This window comes from Rattus norvegicus, chromosome 6 (genome assembly GCF_021556685.1).
Source record: "Rattus norvegicus strain SHRSP/BbbUtx chromosome 6, alternate assembly SHRSP_T2T, whole genome shotgun sequence".
NCBI classification, from domain to species: Eukaryota; Metazoa; Chordata; class Mammalia; order Rodentia; family Muridae; genus Rattus; species Rattus norvegicus.
In genome coordinates this window covers 31,471,047-31,486,377 of record NC_141539.1, presented here as the reverse complement: position 1 = coordinate 31,486,377, position 15,331 = coordinate 31,471,047, and the positions used below count along the sequence as shown (strand labels likewise).

Sequence of the window (15,331 nt, the reverse complement as noted above, 5' to 3'; positions counted from 1 at the left end):
GGAGAACCCTGGGCTGCCAAGACACAGTTCCCTAGGTCGGCTACTGGGTCCCCAGATTGAGATCAGGAATGCTGTGCTGGAAGGGGCTCAGACAACACAGTCCCACCCAAAGCCCCTCCCACCCTAATAGGTCCCTCCCATTCTACTGACCATTGTGGTACAGCAGTAGAAACTAAAATCTACAGGTGTCAGAATGGCATAAAAGGGCGTTCGGCTTTCAGAACTTAACGCACCTCCTGAGTTTGCCAAAGTAAACTTCCTAGGACCCACAGAAATAGTACTTCATACCTTTATCTTCTAGTTAGGATTACTAGGTGAGGAACTAGGGGTGGGGGTACTGGTGCACTCCTTTAATCCCAGCACCGGGGAGACAGAGGCAGGCAGAACTGTGAGTTTGTGGCCAAACTGGTCTACCGACCCGAGCTAATTCCAAGACAGTCAAGATTACACAAAGAAACCCAGTTTTGAACACCCCCCCCCCACACACACACAAGAAATCACTAGTTAGGAAGTGAGCAAGTTCCTGCTCTCACATCAACTCGAGGTGTGGTCAGGTCTCTCACTTCCAAAATCATTGGTGTCTGTAAATGAAAAGCCTCCACTTTAGTTACAGACATGTCAGCCACTGCAGATTCCAGATAATAATGTATCTATTTCTGTGTGTCTATAAAGTCCCAGAGGGGGGTCTGGAAGGGCACTAGGACCTAGAAACATTACGAAACATTTTCTTTTCTTCTTTTTTTTTCTTTTCTTTTCTTTTTTTTCAGAGCTGGGGACCGAACCCAGGGCCTTGCGCTTGCTAGGTAAGCGCTCTACCACTGAGCTAACTCCCCAACCCCACGAAACATTTTCTAGTCTAGGGACGTTGCTCAGTGTTAGAGCACTTGACTAGTATGCCCAAGGCTGGGTTCAAGCCTCAACACTGGACAGAAAGTTGTATCTATAGAGGGTGGGGACGTGTGCTAGCTATTGGGACATAGGTGTAAGGGTGGCAAGGTCATATTACTCTACAAGTATCTGTGCGGAATATACTACGGTCACGTTGCATAATGACCCTTTAGTCAGTGATGGCAGCACACGCAGTTTTGGCTTCATATAATCACAGCGGAGCTGAAATATCCCGCCCACACAGCAGCATTAGTTATGTCTTAGTCTGGTGAATTTTTTCACGTGTCTTTGATGATGCTGGTGGAAACACACTGGCAGTAATATGAACGTATAGCTTGTACAACTATGTATGGTACATATACCTTAGTGATAAACAATAGTTACTGATTCATGAATTTGCTATATTTATTATTTTAAAATGTTCTACATATGAAAAAAAGCCCCCTGTAAAACCGTACAGCATGTCAGGCTGACTGAGAAGCCATGTAAGCAACTGTTACCATCTGTTTAAGTATATACTACTATGTGTACACAGTGACAAAATTGCTAAAGGACACAATTCTTTTTTTAAAAAGATTTATTTATGTATATGAATAGTCGCTGTCTTCAGACACACCAGAAGAGGTCATTGGATCCCATTACAGATGGTTGTGAAACACTGTGTGGCTGCTGGGAATTGAACTCAGGACCTCTGGAAGAACAGTCAGTGCTCTTAACCTCTGAGCCATTTCTCTAGCTCAGGACACAATTCTTCTAGTGTGTCCCCATCAGTTAAGTGCCAGAGTGACAGCAATACTATAAAGGTCTTAGTGATTTCAAAAGCAGTTACGTTTTTAGAGTGGTCGCCCTACTCTGATCAGCAACCTCGAATCACGGACACACTCCCTCCTTGTAAAGATTTCAGGGGCTGGGGATTTAGCTCAGTGGTAGAGCGCTTACCTAGGAAGCGCAAGGCCCTGGGTTCGGTCCCCAGCTCCGAAAAAAAGAACCCAAAAAAAAAAAAGATTTCATTGTGTGCTTAATTACGAATGTGTCTATGTGTTGATATGTACATGTGAGTGCAGGTGCTTCAGAGGCCAGAAGAGGACATCAGATCTCCTGGAGCTTGAGACACGGAGGTGTGAGCTACCCGATGTGGGTGTTTGGAACCAAACTTAGGTCTCCTATAGAGCAGTCAGTCCATGCTCTAACGGCTGAGCCACCTCTCCAGTCCTGTTGTGCTCAGTTGGAAGAAGCTGTCCAAGCATTAGAGGGCCACGGAGCAGCAGTGCAAGGTGCGAACCACGGAACAGGGCAGGCTTAGAGCTGATGTGCCTTCCAGGACAGGTAGGAGTTCCAGACAACAGCAACGCACTGGACAACAGCCAACCTAAGGGACAGGAATGCCACTGTGAAGAAGAGAAGGGGCAGGCTAGGAGAGCAATGGGAAGGTCTTGGGAAGTCCCAGGTTTGGGCTGCCTTCCTCTGAGCCGCTGTAGGGACTGTAGGTTCAGACCAGAAGACAACCAGTCCAGCTCTGCTCTATCTCCGAGTTCCTGTCAGGCGAAGGCCTCAGAGCTTAAATAACCTCCACAGCTCACTCCCTTTACTTATTAACTTGTCTCTGTGTGCACGTGTTACATGTAAGTCAGGGGACGGCTCTAGGGAGCTGGTTCTCTCCTTCCTCCATGTGGGTTCCAAGGAATGGACTCGGGGCATCAGGTCTGGCAGCAAGGGCTCTTAGCCACTGAGTCATATCACTGGTCCACCGGCAGCTCAGTCAACAAATGACTCGTCTATCTAGACCTTTCCAAATATATCTGTATACCTTCTATCAGCCAAGATTTCAATTCTAAAAATAATGCCTTGCCTCCGTCATCCATATATATATATATATATATATATATACACACATATATATATATATATATCCTCATTTATATGTGTATATATAAAATTCATATACATACATACATACATACATACATAGATAATACATAAAGAGAGAGACCTCTTGTGGTCACTATGTCACCAAAGACAGTCTTGAACACTTGAACTCCCGATCCTCCCACCTTTGACTCTCTGATGTTATGGTAAAAAGTGGGCACCCTCGGGGCTGGGGATTTAGCTCAGTGGTAGAGCGCTTGCCTAGGAAGCGCAAGGCCCCGGGTTCGGTGAAAAAAGAACCAAAAAAGAAAAAGTGGGCACCCTCACACCTGGTCTTTTCAGAAGATCCAAGCCTGGTTCCCAACACCCCTGTGTGGCAGATCACAATGCTCTGTAACTGCAGTTCTAGGGAATCCCATGTCATCTTTTGGTGTCTGTGCCCCTACTTGCACATGCAGAGAGCCACACACATTAAAAAAAAACACAAAAATTTGTTTGATTTGAGACAAGGTCTCGCTCTATAGCCTTGGCTAGCCTGGAAACTTGCTCTGTAGATCAGGCTAGCCTCAAACGCATAGAGATTCAACTATCTTTACTTCTGAGTGCTGGGACTTAAGGCATAGGCCGCCCAGAAAAATTTAAATCTTAAAAAAAACAATTGGGGCTGGGGATTTAGCTCAGTGGTAGAGCGCTTACCTAGGAAGCGCAAGGCCCTGGGTTCGGTCCCCAGCTCCGAAAAAAAGAACAAAAAAAAAAAAAAAAAGAAAAACAATAATAAAAACTTACATTTATTTTATTTTATTTTTTTATTTTTTCTTCTTTTTTCTTTTTTCTTTTTTTCAGAGCTGGGGACCGAACCCAGGGCCTTGCGCTTGCTAGGCAAGCGCTCTACCACTGAGCTAAATCCCCAACCCCTTGTTTTTATTTTTAATTCATGTCATCTATTTAAATATATTTTGAATTAAAATGTTTTTTGTTTGTTTTTCAACGGCTGGAGAAATCTACAGCACTGGTTGCTCTTGCAGAGGACCTGGGTTTGGTTCCCAGCACCTACATGGTGGCTCACAACTGTATGTAAATTCAATTCCAAGGGATCTGATGCCCTCCTCTGACTCAATGGGCACCAGCATACATGAGGTGCACATAAACTTATGAAGGCTAGACATTCATATACAAATAAATAAAAGTTTTTTTGAGGCAGGAGCGAATGTGTCTAGGAGGGACCTGAACTCCCAATCTTGCTTTAGTTGTTTGATTGTTTGAAGGCGGGGTCTCTCTATGGAGCTCCAGCCATCCTGGAACTCACTATATAGACCAGGCTGGTATCAAAGTAACAGAGATCCGCCTGCCTCTGCCTTCTGAGTGCTGGGATGAAAGGCTTGATGTGGGGGGTTGGGGATTTAGCACAGTGGTAGAGCGCTTGCCTAGCAAGCACAAGGCCCTGGGTTCGGTCCCCAGCTCCGAAAAAAAAAAAAAAGAAAAAAAAAAAAGAAAGTCTATAAAAATTCTAAAAAAAAAAAAAAAAAAAATGGGGTTGGGGATTTAGCTCAGTGGTAGAGCGCTTACCTAGGAAGCACAAGGCCCTGGGTTCGGTCCCCAGCTCCGGGGGGGAAAAAAAAAAAAAAAAAGAACCAAAGGGAAAAAAAAAGAAAGGCTTGATGTGGCTGACCTTGTTTTAGTTTGTGAGTGCTACCAAAGACTCCTATGTTTAGGATTAGCTCAGACAGCTGCATTCTTTTTAGCTAAGCCACTTGTGTAACTGTCAACCATATGAAATCTTGAGGACTTTCATATTTGTGCTCTTAGGACCCTCCCTTGTGAGCATTTTTCCCAGCCCCTTGGAATGCCACTCTTAAAATCTTTATTTTAGATTTACTTATTTTATTTCACTTTTATGGGTTTTTTTGCCTGCGTGTATGTGTATGCAGAACCCATGGAAGCCAGAATAGGATGTAGGACCCCAGAAATGGAGTTACATATGGTTGGGAGGCACCATGTAGGTGCTGGGAATCTAACCTCGATCTCTGAAAGAGCAGAGAGATCTCTTAATCACTGAACCATCTCTCCAGAACTTTCCAGTTTTTTTTTTTTTAATTGCTGTTCAGCAACAAGCTTTATTACCAGGACAAAATAATCCTCCACAGTGAGCTAACCAGATAAGGTTCCTACTTAGCCTTGAGTCTACCTTTATGTCTAACGTAGGCTGCCAATGTACCGCAGTCAGGCACTGTTCCTGCAGGTGAGGCACCAAACACGGCACTCGGGTGGGACAGAAACAAGGTTTTCGGGAGCAGAAGCCTCCCGAGGGAGCTAGCCGGTCAGCCTGGGACACTCTAAGATGGCCTCCATAATGCCTCAAAGGTTCTGAATGTAGCTCCTGAGACTCTGAGGGGGCCTGACAAGGACGAAATGTTACTAGTTGAAGTCCTAAAGTAGGTCAAGGTTGGGATGGCTACCACTTTGTTTCCAACTGAGATACGGAGATCTTCCTTCAAGGGTGAGGAAGGGATTGTCCTACCTGTAATGCAGGGGGACCAGGTAGAAGTTGGCTAACTGCACAGCAGGCCAGAGCTACAAGAAGAAAGTGGGACGGTCAGTAGGTACCCCTCCCTGATACCCAGACCCCTGTCCTGCCTGGCCCCATGTCACCATCTACGTAAGAAAAGGCTGAAGGGTTACTCCTCGTGGGGAATGAGGAAGTGACCCTAACAGAGGATTCCTATGTTGAGGGCCCCAAGCTCAGGGCATTTCAGGACTGAACAGCTAGTGGAAGGGTCAACTCTTACATAGTAGTTGGTGATGAGGGCGTCGGGGTAGTCCTGCAAAGACAGGGAGGAACAGTTAACACTTACATATCCAAGCGGCTGCCATGTTCCTGCATGGATATCACACACAGATTCTGTTCCAAGAAGACACTTCCGGACCAATCCCCCCTATGCTCCTTTCCTCCTGAGCCCGAGACGCTCCTGGCACATCACTCCTTCCTGTCTCCTAACCCTGGGGCAGCTCACCTGCTAGCCAGAGATCCACTCACCCGCTTCAGTTTGGCCCAATTGTCCTGGGCTGACATTCCATTGAGTACCCCTACCAGTGGGAGAAAGCAGCCAAGGAAACATGGGGCAAAGCCCCCCTAGGGAAGAGGAGCCAAGTGAAAGCTTTGTGAGAGCACCCAACGGCCCGGCCAGGCTCTCCTCCAGGCCCTTGTCTCTCAGCTCACCTGATCTAACAACATCTTCTTGAGTGCATTCACCTTGGTGGTGCCGGGGATTAAGTGGTCCAAAACCCTGTACCAGCCTCCGACCACAGGGCCCTTAGAGTAAGAGACAGGACAGCAGGTCACAATGATGGACCCTCCTCAGCTTTTATAATACAAAGCTTCTCCCTCAGGCAGCAGAAACCAACTCCTGAAGAAGGCAGACTCTAAGAGCAAACAGGGCACAGGCAGGCCTAGGTGGGAGAGGCCAATGGAAACCACGGGAATGAATTCCACAGCCGAGGCAATGCAGCCCCACTGCAAGCAGAACTCACCACAAAGCCACAGCCAAGGGATGCCATGGTCAAGGTCCGGCCAGTCTGGTGTTGCTGGAGACCCCGCCTTTCCACCAGCTGCTGTGAGATAATGTCACCTAGGCCCATCAGTGACCCTGTACAAGGTACATGGGTGATGTCAGGACATACCCTAAAAGGAAAGTCTGCTGACCAAATGAGGCTTGGCACTGAGTCCTACCTAGGGCTTTGTACTGGCAAATGACCAGTCCCTTTGCGCTGCCTTGAAGCCCTCTGCTTCTCAAGAATGGTGACATCTCTCGTGTGTCTTATCAGACACGGGATGAAGGGTATGGTGGTGCATGTCTGGCGTCCTAACACTTAGGAGACAGAGGCAGGAGGACTGCTATGAGTTTGAGGCCAGCCTGGGCTACTTAGGGAGTCCCAGACCAGTCAGCACATAGTGAGACCACGGGAAGTGGAATGAGAAGACCAGGATCTACAAACACAAAGTAAGTTGTAGGAAACTAGGACTGAATGCAGATAGAAGAATGAAAGTCTAAACTCCGCAGCTGAGAGCAAGAGGCCAGAATGGAAAAGGTCTTCTAGAACATTCCACTTCAACTCTTATTCTAGAGATGCAAACGAAGGCCCACAATTTCACACAGCTGATACGACAGAGGCAGGTAATGTGACTCCTAGATACTGTCCTTTTTTTTTTTTTTTTTTTTTTGGAGCTGAGGACTGAACCCAGGGCCTTGAGCTAAACCCCCAAGCCCAATACTGTCCTTTTGAGGACTCTGAAATACCAACAGATTATGCTCGGGATAATGAGAGATGCTCTCTCTCTTGCCAGCCCAAAGCAAGACTCTGGCCAGCGTCTTCTGCTTTGGCTTTAGGGGTCTTTATTAGTAGAAAGCAGCATGGATAAATCTTTCTAAAATGTGCTCAAATGGTGCCAGAGAGAATGTTTCGATATTAAAAGCCTCCTCCACAGGGAAAAGTCCTGGCCATCTATTACACACAGGAAGTCAAGCCCAGATTCTCCCTTGAGTTGGCAACAGGACTTAGAGCCATTTCCCCTCAGACCTCTGCACCTGCTTCCCGCTCCTCTAACTACAGACACCAACCCCTAGAAGCCAAGACAGAATTGGAATCATCACTATTTAGAGCCTCCAGTTTGTCATGATGGTGTGACACTCTCTTGCAAACAGTCACAGGGCCGCTTGGGAATGACCGCATGATCTCCGGCTCGCCCATCCATCTCAGTGAGTAATGAGAGTCCCCTCCAGCCCCGAAGCTACCACTGTCCCTGTGCCCTCAATTAGCAATGGGCAAACACATCTTTAACCCTATTCCTTGTTCTGGGGCTGGCTCTGACGTCCATGCTGGCTGCACACACAGCTCTGCCCTTCCCACGCCTTCTCCACGGCACTTCCTCAGAGCCATCTAGTTGGAGGCAGCTGGGGAAAGCTAGAAGCTAGAGCTGGCGATGGGCAACCCTACGTGACCCGGGCAGCTGGCCATCAAGTGGCTTTTCCTCTCCCTCAGCCTCCCAGCCAACCAGTACTGCCTCTCTTCCCCTGAATCTACCCCAAACCATCATCAGGATCTGTGGGTGTGAGGGGCAGCCAAAGGAGGAGCTTACACATAGTGGTTTCCATTCCCCACACCTAACCAAGACCCCAAAATGTGGTCAGAAATAATTAAAAGCTCACAGCCCCAAACAACAAGCTTGCTTGAGGGAAGGCATGAGGAACTCTAATGCTAAACCTGAGGAGATGTGTCAGGTATTAGGATGTCAGGGAACCCACATGTGCTGCCTGGCCCCGGTGTGTTAACACTTCCCTCAGCCCCACCACCTCCCACTATGTGACCATCAGCTGTGTGCTCAGGGCTCTCTCTCCAGCTCTCTCTCCTGGACTACTGCAGCCACGCACAAAGGGGGAAAATGGCCTGGGCTCTCGGGTGATAAAGGGACAACAGTCCACAATGATAAGATGGTGACAGTTCACAAAGGAATCAGTGAATCCTTGCAAAAGATCTGAGATGTCAGTAGCCACGTGTCCATCTGACTAGGGAGTCTTGGAGATAGGAAGTGACCTCGTAGGAAGCAGAGTTTGGATCAACTCAAGCCAGGGGAACAAGGTAAGAGGATAGGCAGAGGGCAAGCTCAGAGGCCATGGGCTACCCAAGGCTCCAAACCAAGGAACGTCTTAAAGGGACAACATGGCAAAGGTGTTTCCTGAGCAGGCACAGTGGCACACACTTGTCACCTCAGCACATGGAGGCAGAGACACAGGACTGTTTCAAGCTCGAAGGAAGTCTACATTGTGAGGCCTAAGGCCAGCCAGAGCTGTGCAGTGAGACTCTGTCTCAAGCAAAACAACAAGAATACATAGGAGACACACAAACAAACAAGGGGCTCATTGATTATGCGCATTTACAGTTCTTGCAGAAGACCCAGAGTTGGTTTCCAGCACTCACACGGCAGCTCACAACCATTTCTAGCTCATTTCAAGAGATCCAGTGGCCTCTTCTGGTCTCACACACATATGTGCACATATGTGCTTATTGTATACTTAAGCACTTGTGTACGCACTGCCCAGGTTTCTACTGCCTCTATTTCTCATTACCCATAGGGAGAGCAGGCAGGACAACTCTTAGGAAATAGAGATGTGCATCTTTTCTCTTTTCATAACTTATCAATAGTCATAGCAGCTAAAGGCATAACTGGAATAAAAACCAGTTCCACGACTCTGGAAGTCCTTAGTCATTGAAAAAGGCCTCTCTATAGTGTCCGCGAGGGTAAAGGGTATCCCTACTATAGGGTTTTGTTGGTTGGTTGGTTTTTGAGAGGTGAGCCCCATGCTATATTTGAGTAGCCCATATGTGCTTGCTTTTATTTAGACTGTCTGATTTCTGGACAACAGGGGTGGGGAAGGATTCATCCCTTTAGTTAAGGTGCCTCCATTGTACAGTAGATGCCGATCGTAGCTGACTTCTTAGGGTGCTCCACAGCCCTCCTCAGGGGAAGTGGGAATGTCTGAACAGACTCAGACAGCCACAGTATGGCATTTGTTACTTCTTTTACACCTCACGTAAGAGCAGGGAGAGGGAGAAGAGTTGGCACATGTGAGCACAGTTTGAGTATCCCCTAGCCCAAACCTTAAAGTCTAGGTCCCAAACTGCACCCATCAAGCCCGAGGCAGTGCCAGGTGACAGGCCATCTTCAGGGAGATGAGGTGAGGAGAGCCAATGTAGGTCTGCCCAGGTCCGTTCATTTCTGACATGGCAGTGCCTGGAAGTTAGTCTTCTGCTCATAAGAGATTATGGCCACTCGACCTGCAGTAAGTCCAGGACAGCCAAAGGCTTTGGTCCAGGCCAAGAGCAAAGCCTGCGTTCCAAGTGAGTCTTCAATGGGAAGGACTCAGACATTCAAACTCTTTATCCTATTTTCTCCAGCCCAGAACTCAAACAATCAAAGCACCTGACCTCTGGGTGACTTTAAGAAAATGATCTGGTTAACCAGGATAGCATAGTGATCTGGTTCCTCTATGCCTGGACTTGAGAGCTGGATCTGGGAGCCCAAAAACACATAATGCCAGAGCCCTGGTGAAATGGGATGAGGGTTGTTGGGCAGTGGGGCCCAAAATCCAAGCTGGGCATGGAGCCTAGCAAGTAGACACTGGTTCTGAGTATGATGACATCATACCTCTGGGTAGGTGCCAGTTCTCATTCGTCACTCCCCGTGGATCCAGGAGGTGGGGGAAAGAGATGCTTGGCTCTGGGCTGAGCTATTTGAGACCATGCCCTGCCTGTGAATGGAAAAGCCCTGACTTTCTTCCACAGCACGAGTAGAGACAAATTCCCCAAGTCCCTTTGCTCTTACACTTGATATGCAGAGAGTCTTACTTATACATAGGCAAATACGGTGTTGCTGGACGATGAGAATGCAGATGCGCAGGGAGTGGCTCTCCGGAATGAGAGGAGATGTGCCTTTAAGGAGGGGTCCGCAGGTACAGATATTCCTGGTATGGAACCAGCAATGCTGCTGACTGAGGGCCCTCCTGGCTGGGGCAGGAGCTTGAACTGACCTAGGACCCAGAGGCAGCTGGAACTTTATGGCGAAGGGGAAGCATATTCCCTGGGATGGGTCTGAATGCTCAGCTCACTACTATCCGTAAGTGTCCCACAGAAGAAAATGAGACAAAAAGGCCAGTTCTGCAGTCTGCCAAGTGTGACCCAGACCAGCTGGGTTGACAGTGTCCCAAGTAAAGGAAGCAGTGTCCTAGACTCCAAGACCAGCTCTAGAACTGACTATGCGATGCCTAAGTGTACACCATACCCTGCTTGTGCCTCAGTTTCCCTTTCTGTAGTATCGAGGCCTGTGAGACTCACACTCTGGCTTAATTCAGGTTTCAGGGAAATAAGTGTTCACAGTTTAGCTGCTCTCGTGGCCTGCAATGGATGGGACCAGGCCTGGGCTCTGGGCCCACTGGAGTCTGGAAGAGCCCTCCAGAAAGGAAGGGATGAGGCTGACTCAGACTCTGCAGAACACAGTCAACCTTCCCCCAGGCTGCCCTGGTTGTGACTCTAGCTTGGCTCCAAAGCTGGTGTACTAGACACTTCCACTGAACCACTTCAGTCTGGATTCACCTGTCCCTTGCTCTAGTCATTACTGCAGTTGAAACAGAAAGGCCTCCTTCAGGCCTAGCCCAGCGTACCCAGGCTCTCACTGTTAATGCCCTTGGGGACTTCACAGGTGTGAAATTGTAGCAGAGAGGAGTTAAGTGTTCCCAGGGTGGAATAGAAGCTGGTGGACTGAGGTCTCTTCTGAAATGACTATTCATCTGACAGGGCATTTCAAATTGCTTTTTATTTCCAAGGTACGGAGCCACAGAGGTCTGAAAAGCAGCTGGTTTAACACACCTTCGTACCCGCTCTTCCTTTACCCTTGGGAAGGAGGACTTTCTAGCCTGCACAGAAGCTTCAGACCCTGTTTTTTGGCAAACCAAAGCTAAGATACTTCTCTGTAGCTGGGTATGTGCAAGCCTTATGATCCAGGCACTTGAAAGGCTTTAGTAGAAGGACTGATGAGTTCAAGGCTAGCCTGAGCTACACAGCAAGATTCTGACTGAAAATAACCACCTGGGCATGGTGACGCATGCCTTTAATCTCAGCACTCAGGAGGCAGAAGCAGGATCTCTGAGTTTGAGGCCAGCCTGGTCTACAGAATGAGTCCAGGACAGCCAGGGCTACACAGAGAAATTCTGTCTCAAAGAAACATAAAAACAAACAAAGGCACTTGCTATACACAAGTTGCCAATGATGATACAAAGGGCTAACTCCTTGAACCTTCAAGTTTATTATACATTTTAAAAGTTCCGGGCTGGAGAGATGGCTCAGTGGTTTAGAGCACTGACTGCTCTTCCAGAGGACCTGAGTTCAAATCCCAGCACCCACATGGTGGCTCACAGCCATCTGTAATGGGATCTGATGCCCTCTTCTGGTGTGTCTGAAGACAGCAACAGTGTACTTATATATAATAAATAAATAAATCAAAAAAAAAAAAAAAGTTCCAGTCAGTCCCAGGAGAGAACTGACTGCATAGTCACATAACACACATGTGTACACAACACAATAAATAATGTAAAATGAAATAAAAGGCACAAAAAGATAGGCATAGTGTCCAGTGTCCAGAGAGTGTGCTTACCCAGCCTTTAGTGTTGTGAATAGATAAATAAATAACACTTCCAAAGCTTCTTCTCAGAGATAATTCCTGTAACTGACCTTTTAAGTTCTAAATGAGGAAACTGAGTCCCAAAGAGGTTTATTGATGTGGACTAATTAGGCAGTTACTAAGTGCTATGCTCTGAGATTTAGATCTTGGCCTTCTACCTCCAAGTCTGAGATCTCTGTTGTTTCTCAGTGTGAGCTATCCCATGGGACTTCTGGAGACACTGTGCTCTGACAACAGTCCAAAATGGTTAGGTGAGCTAAGCCCACCCCACCTTTTATTTGTAGTTTGGTCCAAACACCCTGTCAGTAAAGAAGGGGAAGTCTGCAAGACATGCTGTGAGGCTACAGGTTGCTTCAGAACCAGGTGAAGATGCAGCAGCTTCCTGAGTGACGAACACATGAGACCATATAAAGAGCCGAGCCCCACGGGCGGACTAGGACCCCATCCCGGGTGGACCAGGGACCCCAGCAGCCACATTTCTGCACTTAGACCCCTTGGAGCCCTTACTCCACCTTCGTTAGCTACCGATCGTTTAGGTAGGGAAGCATCACTGTCCTTTGCTCACCATTCTTATGGCCACAAGGGGGCCGTCTATCTGGCAGCAGGGTCCTGAGGGAATCTGAGGCTGGGCAGAGGCCAGAATGTCAGTTCCCATCACAGCCACAAGTCCAGCATGAGTCACGGCACACTCAGCCAGGTGAGTCATGCAGGCCGGACACGCTGAGGACAAGAGGTGGATGGGCATAGGATGCTATCGAGGGGCCAGAGAGGAGTAAGAGTCCATCTCCTGACCAGTCATGCAGTTTCTAATGCTATATGGCTATCTGCTAACAGGACCTCTGTTCTACCTACCTGTTAGCCCCTCTCTTTCCCTTCAGAAGCCCACAGCCCTCCTTAGAATATGGGTTCTTTCTCTAAGCATAGACAAGGCCTGTTTATTACCTGCTCGCCCACTGCACTGCTCTGGTGATCAGAGGCCTGCTGATATTCCCTCGTCCCGTCGCCTTGTACTAGCTGCCAGCAAAAGGAAGGTGGAAACAGACACAGGAGGCACCTGGAGGTACTCTGTGAAGCTGCTATTTCATCACTGACAGAGTTAGTTAGTATGCTGAGAATATGCTGGTAAGAAAAACAAACAGTGAAGTAGGCTAAGCTCAGGAAAGAGGTCACCTAGCCGGCTCTGGCAGCTTACACTTGAAATATCAGCATTCAGAAGGCTGAGACGGGACTGTTGCAAGTTCAAGGCCAGTCTAGCTACATAGTAAATCCAGGTCAGCCTGGGCTAGTGTGAATCTTATCTTAAAATAAAAATGAAATAAAAAGGAGGAATATACTAACCGAGGAGAGGGACTTAACAGAGTCCCAAAGCTGATTACTGATTCAGAAGTGTTGTTTTAATATGACTTCAAATATACTTCAAATATATGACTGGTTTGTACACTTTACAATAAAAAAATACTTACAAAAATAAACTAGAGTAGGTTACATCAGCACTTGTTGGATGTGTGATTTAATGTGGAGTCATTCCAGCTAACAGAACTTTGGACACTACCAAGCATGTACACAATGTGCTCAGCACACTATAAAGTGTAAGAGGAAAACATTTAGCTTCCCAAGATGAAGTCTCTTGGGGGAAATGCTCTTAAGAATGGACTACTTAGGCTATGCAGTGGTGGCACAACCCTTTAATCCCAGTATCTGGGAGGGAGAGGCAAGTGGATCTGTCAGTTGAAGGCCATCCTGGCACACAGACTGAGTTCCACAGCAGCCAGGAACACAGAGAAGCCCTGCCTTGAAAAACAAAACAAAAATCATCACCTAACTCTTTGAGGACTTTAAGTCTTGCAGGACAAACTGTGTATCTCTCTCCTTTTGGATTTATTGTTATCATTTTGAACTGTGTGAGGTCTGTGTGTTGGTTTATGCAAGTGAATGCAGGTGCCTCAAATGGCTGGAGGTGACAGGTCCCCTGGAGCTACAGTTGGCTATGAGCCACTTGACATGGTGCTGAGTCCTCTACAGAGCAGTATGTGCTGTTAACCTCTGAGCCATCTCTCTACCCCCCTTCTCTCCCACCTGTGTCTCTTAAAAACAGCTTACCCTCCAAAACAGACATAATAGTGAGGGAGAAGCAAAACACTTCTGGGGGCTAACCAGGAGGAAATGGGTGTCGCGATATGGGTCTCCTTCTCCTCAAATCAGCTGCTCTAATTATACTCTGTTTCCAGAGTGACACTCACCAGCTGTCAGAACCTGGACTTTCCACGGATGTGCAGCCAGGGCCCTCTGGTATGCTCGCCAGAGTGCCATGCCTCCTGTCAAACCAAGAGGAGAAGTCACTCCCACTGCACCTCACAGTAAAGAACATGCCTGCCACTTCCTTATCCTCACTCGCCCTACTTCCAAAATCTGCAAATGACAGAGGCCGCAGAAAAGTTGCTTACTGGGCCGCGTTCCTGCCTCGTGGTCACTATACAACTGGAGAAGCAGCAGTAAGGCATCCAGTCCTAATCCAGAAACTCATGAGGTCAGAGCCTGGGTTCCACCCCCCAAGTAAACACGATAGGTCCCCAAATTCAGACTCCCCTGCAACTAATCCGCATCCTTTAGGAGTGCAACTACACACCGGAAATAAACCAAGGACTTGGGTCTGTAAAGTCACATGACCTGTAAGAACTCTCGGCCCACAGTGCTTCCAGGCAGTGACTGCCAAGAAACTCCACTCACCTGAGTGCCAGTTCTATGCGGAACCTCACTCACGTGACCGTAGCGGGCCCAGGGACTTCCGTATCGAGCACCGCCTCTTCCGTCCGCCTGCGGGCCGGGCTGTTGTTTGGACTCAAGCAGTCCAGGAAGAATGCAGGTGGGTGGGGCCTCTGATACCAGTAGGAAGGCGGCTCAGCCCGCTACCTAATAGTAGGCAGCCCCCTTATCGTGGACTGCACCAAACCTCGGTGTGATACAGTCTCCCTTCCCTAAACCCGTACTCCCGGTGGTAGCCAGGTCTGGATTCCCTTCTCAGTTTAACTTGAATGCTGCTTTAATGCAGGTGTCTGCACACGTTGTTTCTGTATTGTACCCAAGTTCCCAAGTGAGCGGAGCTCAGACTTGTTCCATTTTTTTTCTTCATACCAACATTTTAAGTTTTGAATAAGCAGTCAACTCTCTGGTGAGCCACTGGCATAGCAGAACCTGAAAGTGCCCATGCTGTCTTCTCAAGACTGCTCAACCTAGGTCATGAGTTTGTAAAATGACCCGGCTAGCAGGCTAGCAATCAGGGGTCCTCGTCTAGGGATGTACAAGAGGGGACTCAATGGGGGCTTTGTTTTATAGGTTTCTGGAGTAATT

General features: G+C 47.9%; 1 protein-coding gene across 23 annotated transcripts; it reads right to left on the bottom strand.

Moving 5' to 3' along the window:
• Positions 1–1,450: 1,450 nt before the first annotated feature.
• Mpv17 (mitochondrial inner membrane protein MPV17) lies at positions 1,451–14,737 on the bottom strand. Of its 23 annotated transcripts, none has more exons than XM_087553624.1 (9): positions 14,610–14,737; positions 14,224–14,298; positions 6,482–6,620; positions 6,283–6,398; positions 5,972–6,064; positions 5,789–5,884; positions 5,541–5,573; positions 5,273–5,325; positions 1,502–2,257 (listed from the first exon to the last, which is right to left on the bottom strand). In XM_087553624.1, exons 3-9 carry the CDS (start codon positions 6,555–6,557, stop codon positions 2,188–2,190), a joined length of 537 nt encoding a protein of 178 aa, XP_087409750.1. In that variant the 5' UTR covers positions 6,558–6,620; positions 14,224–14,298; positions 14,610–14,737; the 3' UTR covers positions 1,502–2,187. The 23 variants fall into 23 exon arrangements, with proteins under 23 accessions (NP_001091710.1, XP_087409750.1, XP_087409749.1 ...); XM_087553623.1 differs by having other exon boundaries at positions 14,711–14,737; XM_087553625.1 differs by lacking the exon at positions 14,610–14,737 and adding an exon at positions 14,428–14,599.
• Between the last annotated feature and the right edge of the window lie 594 nt (positions 14,738–15,331).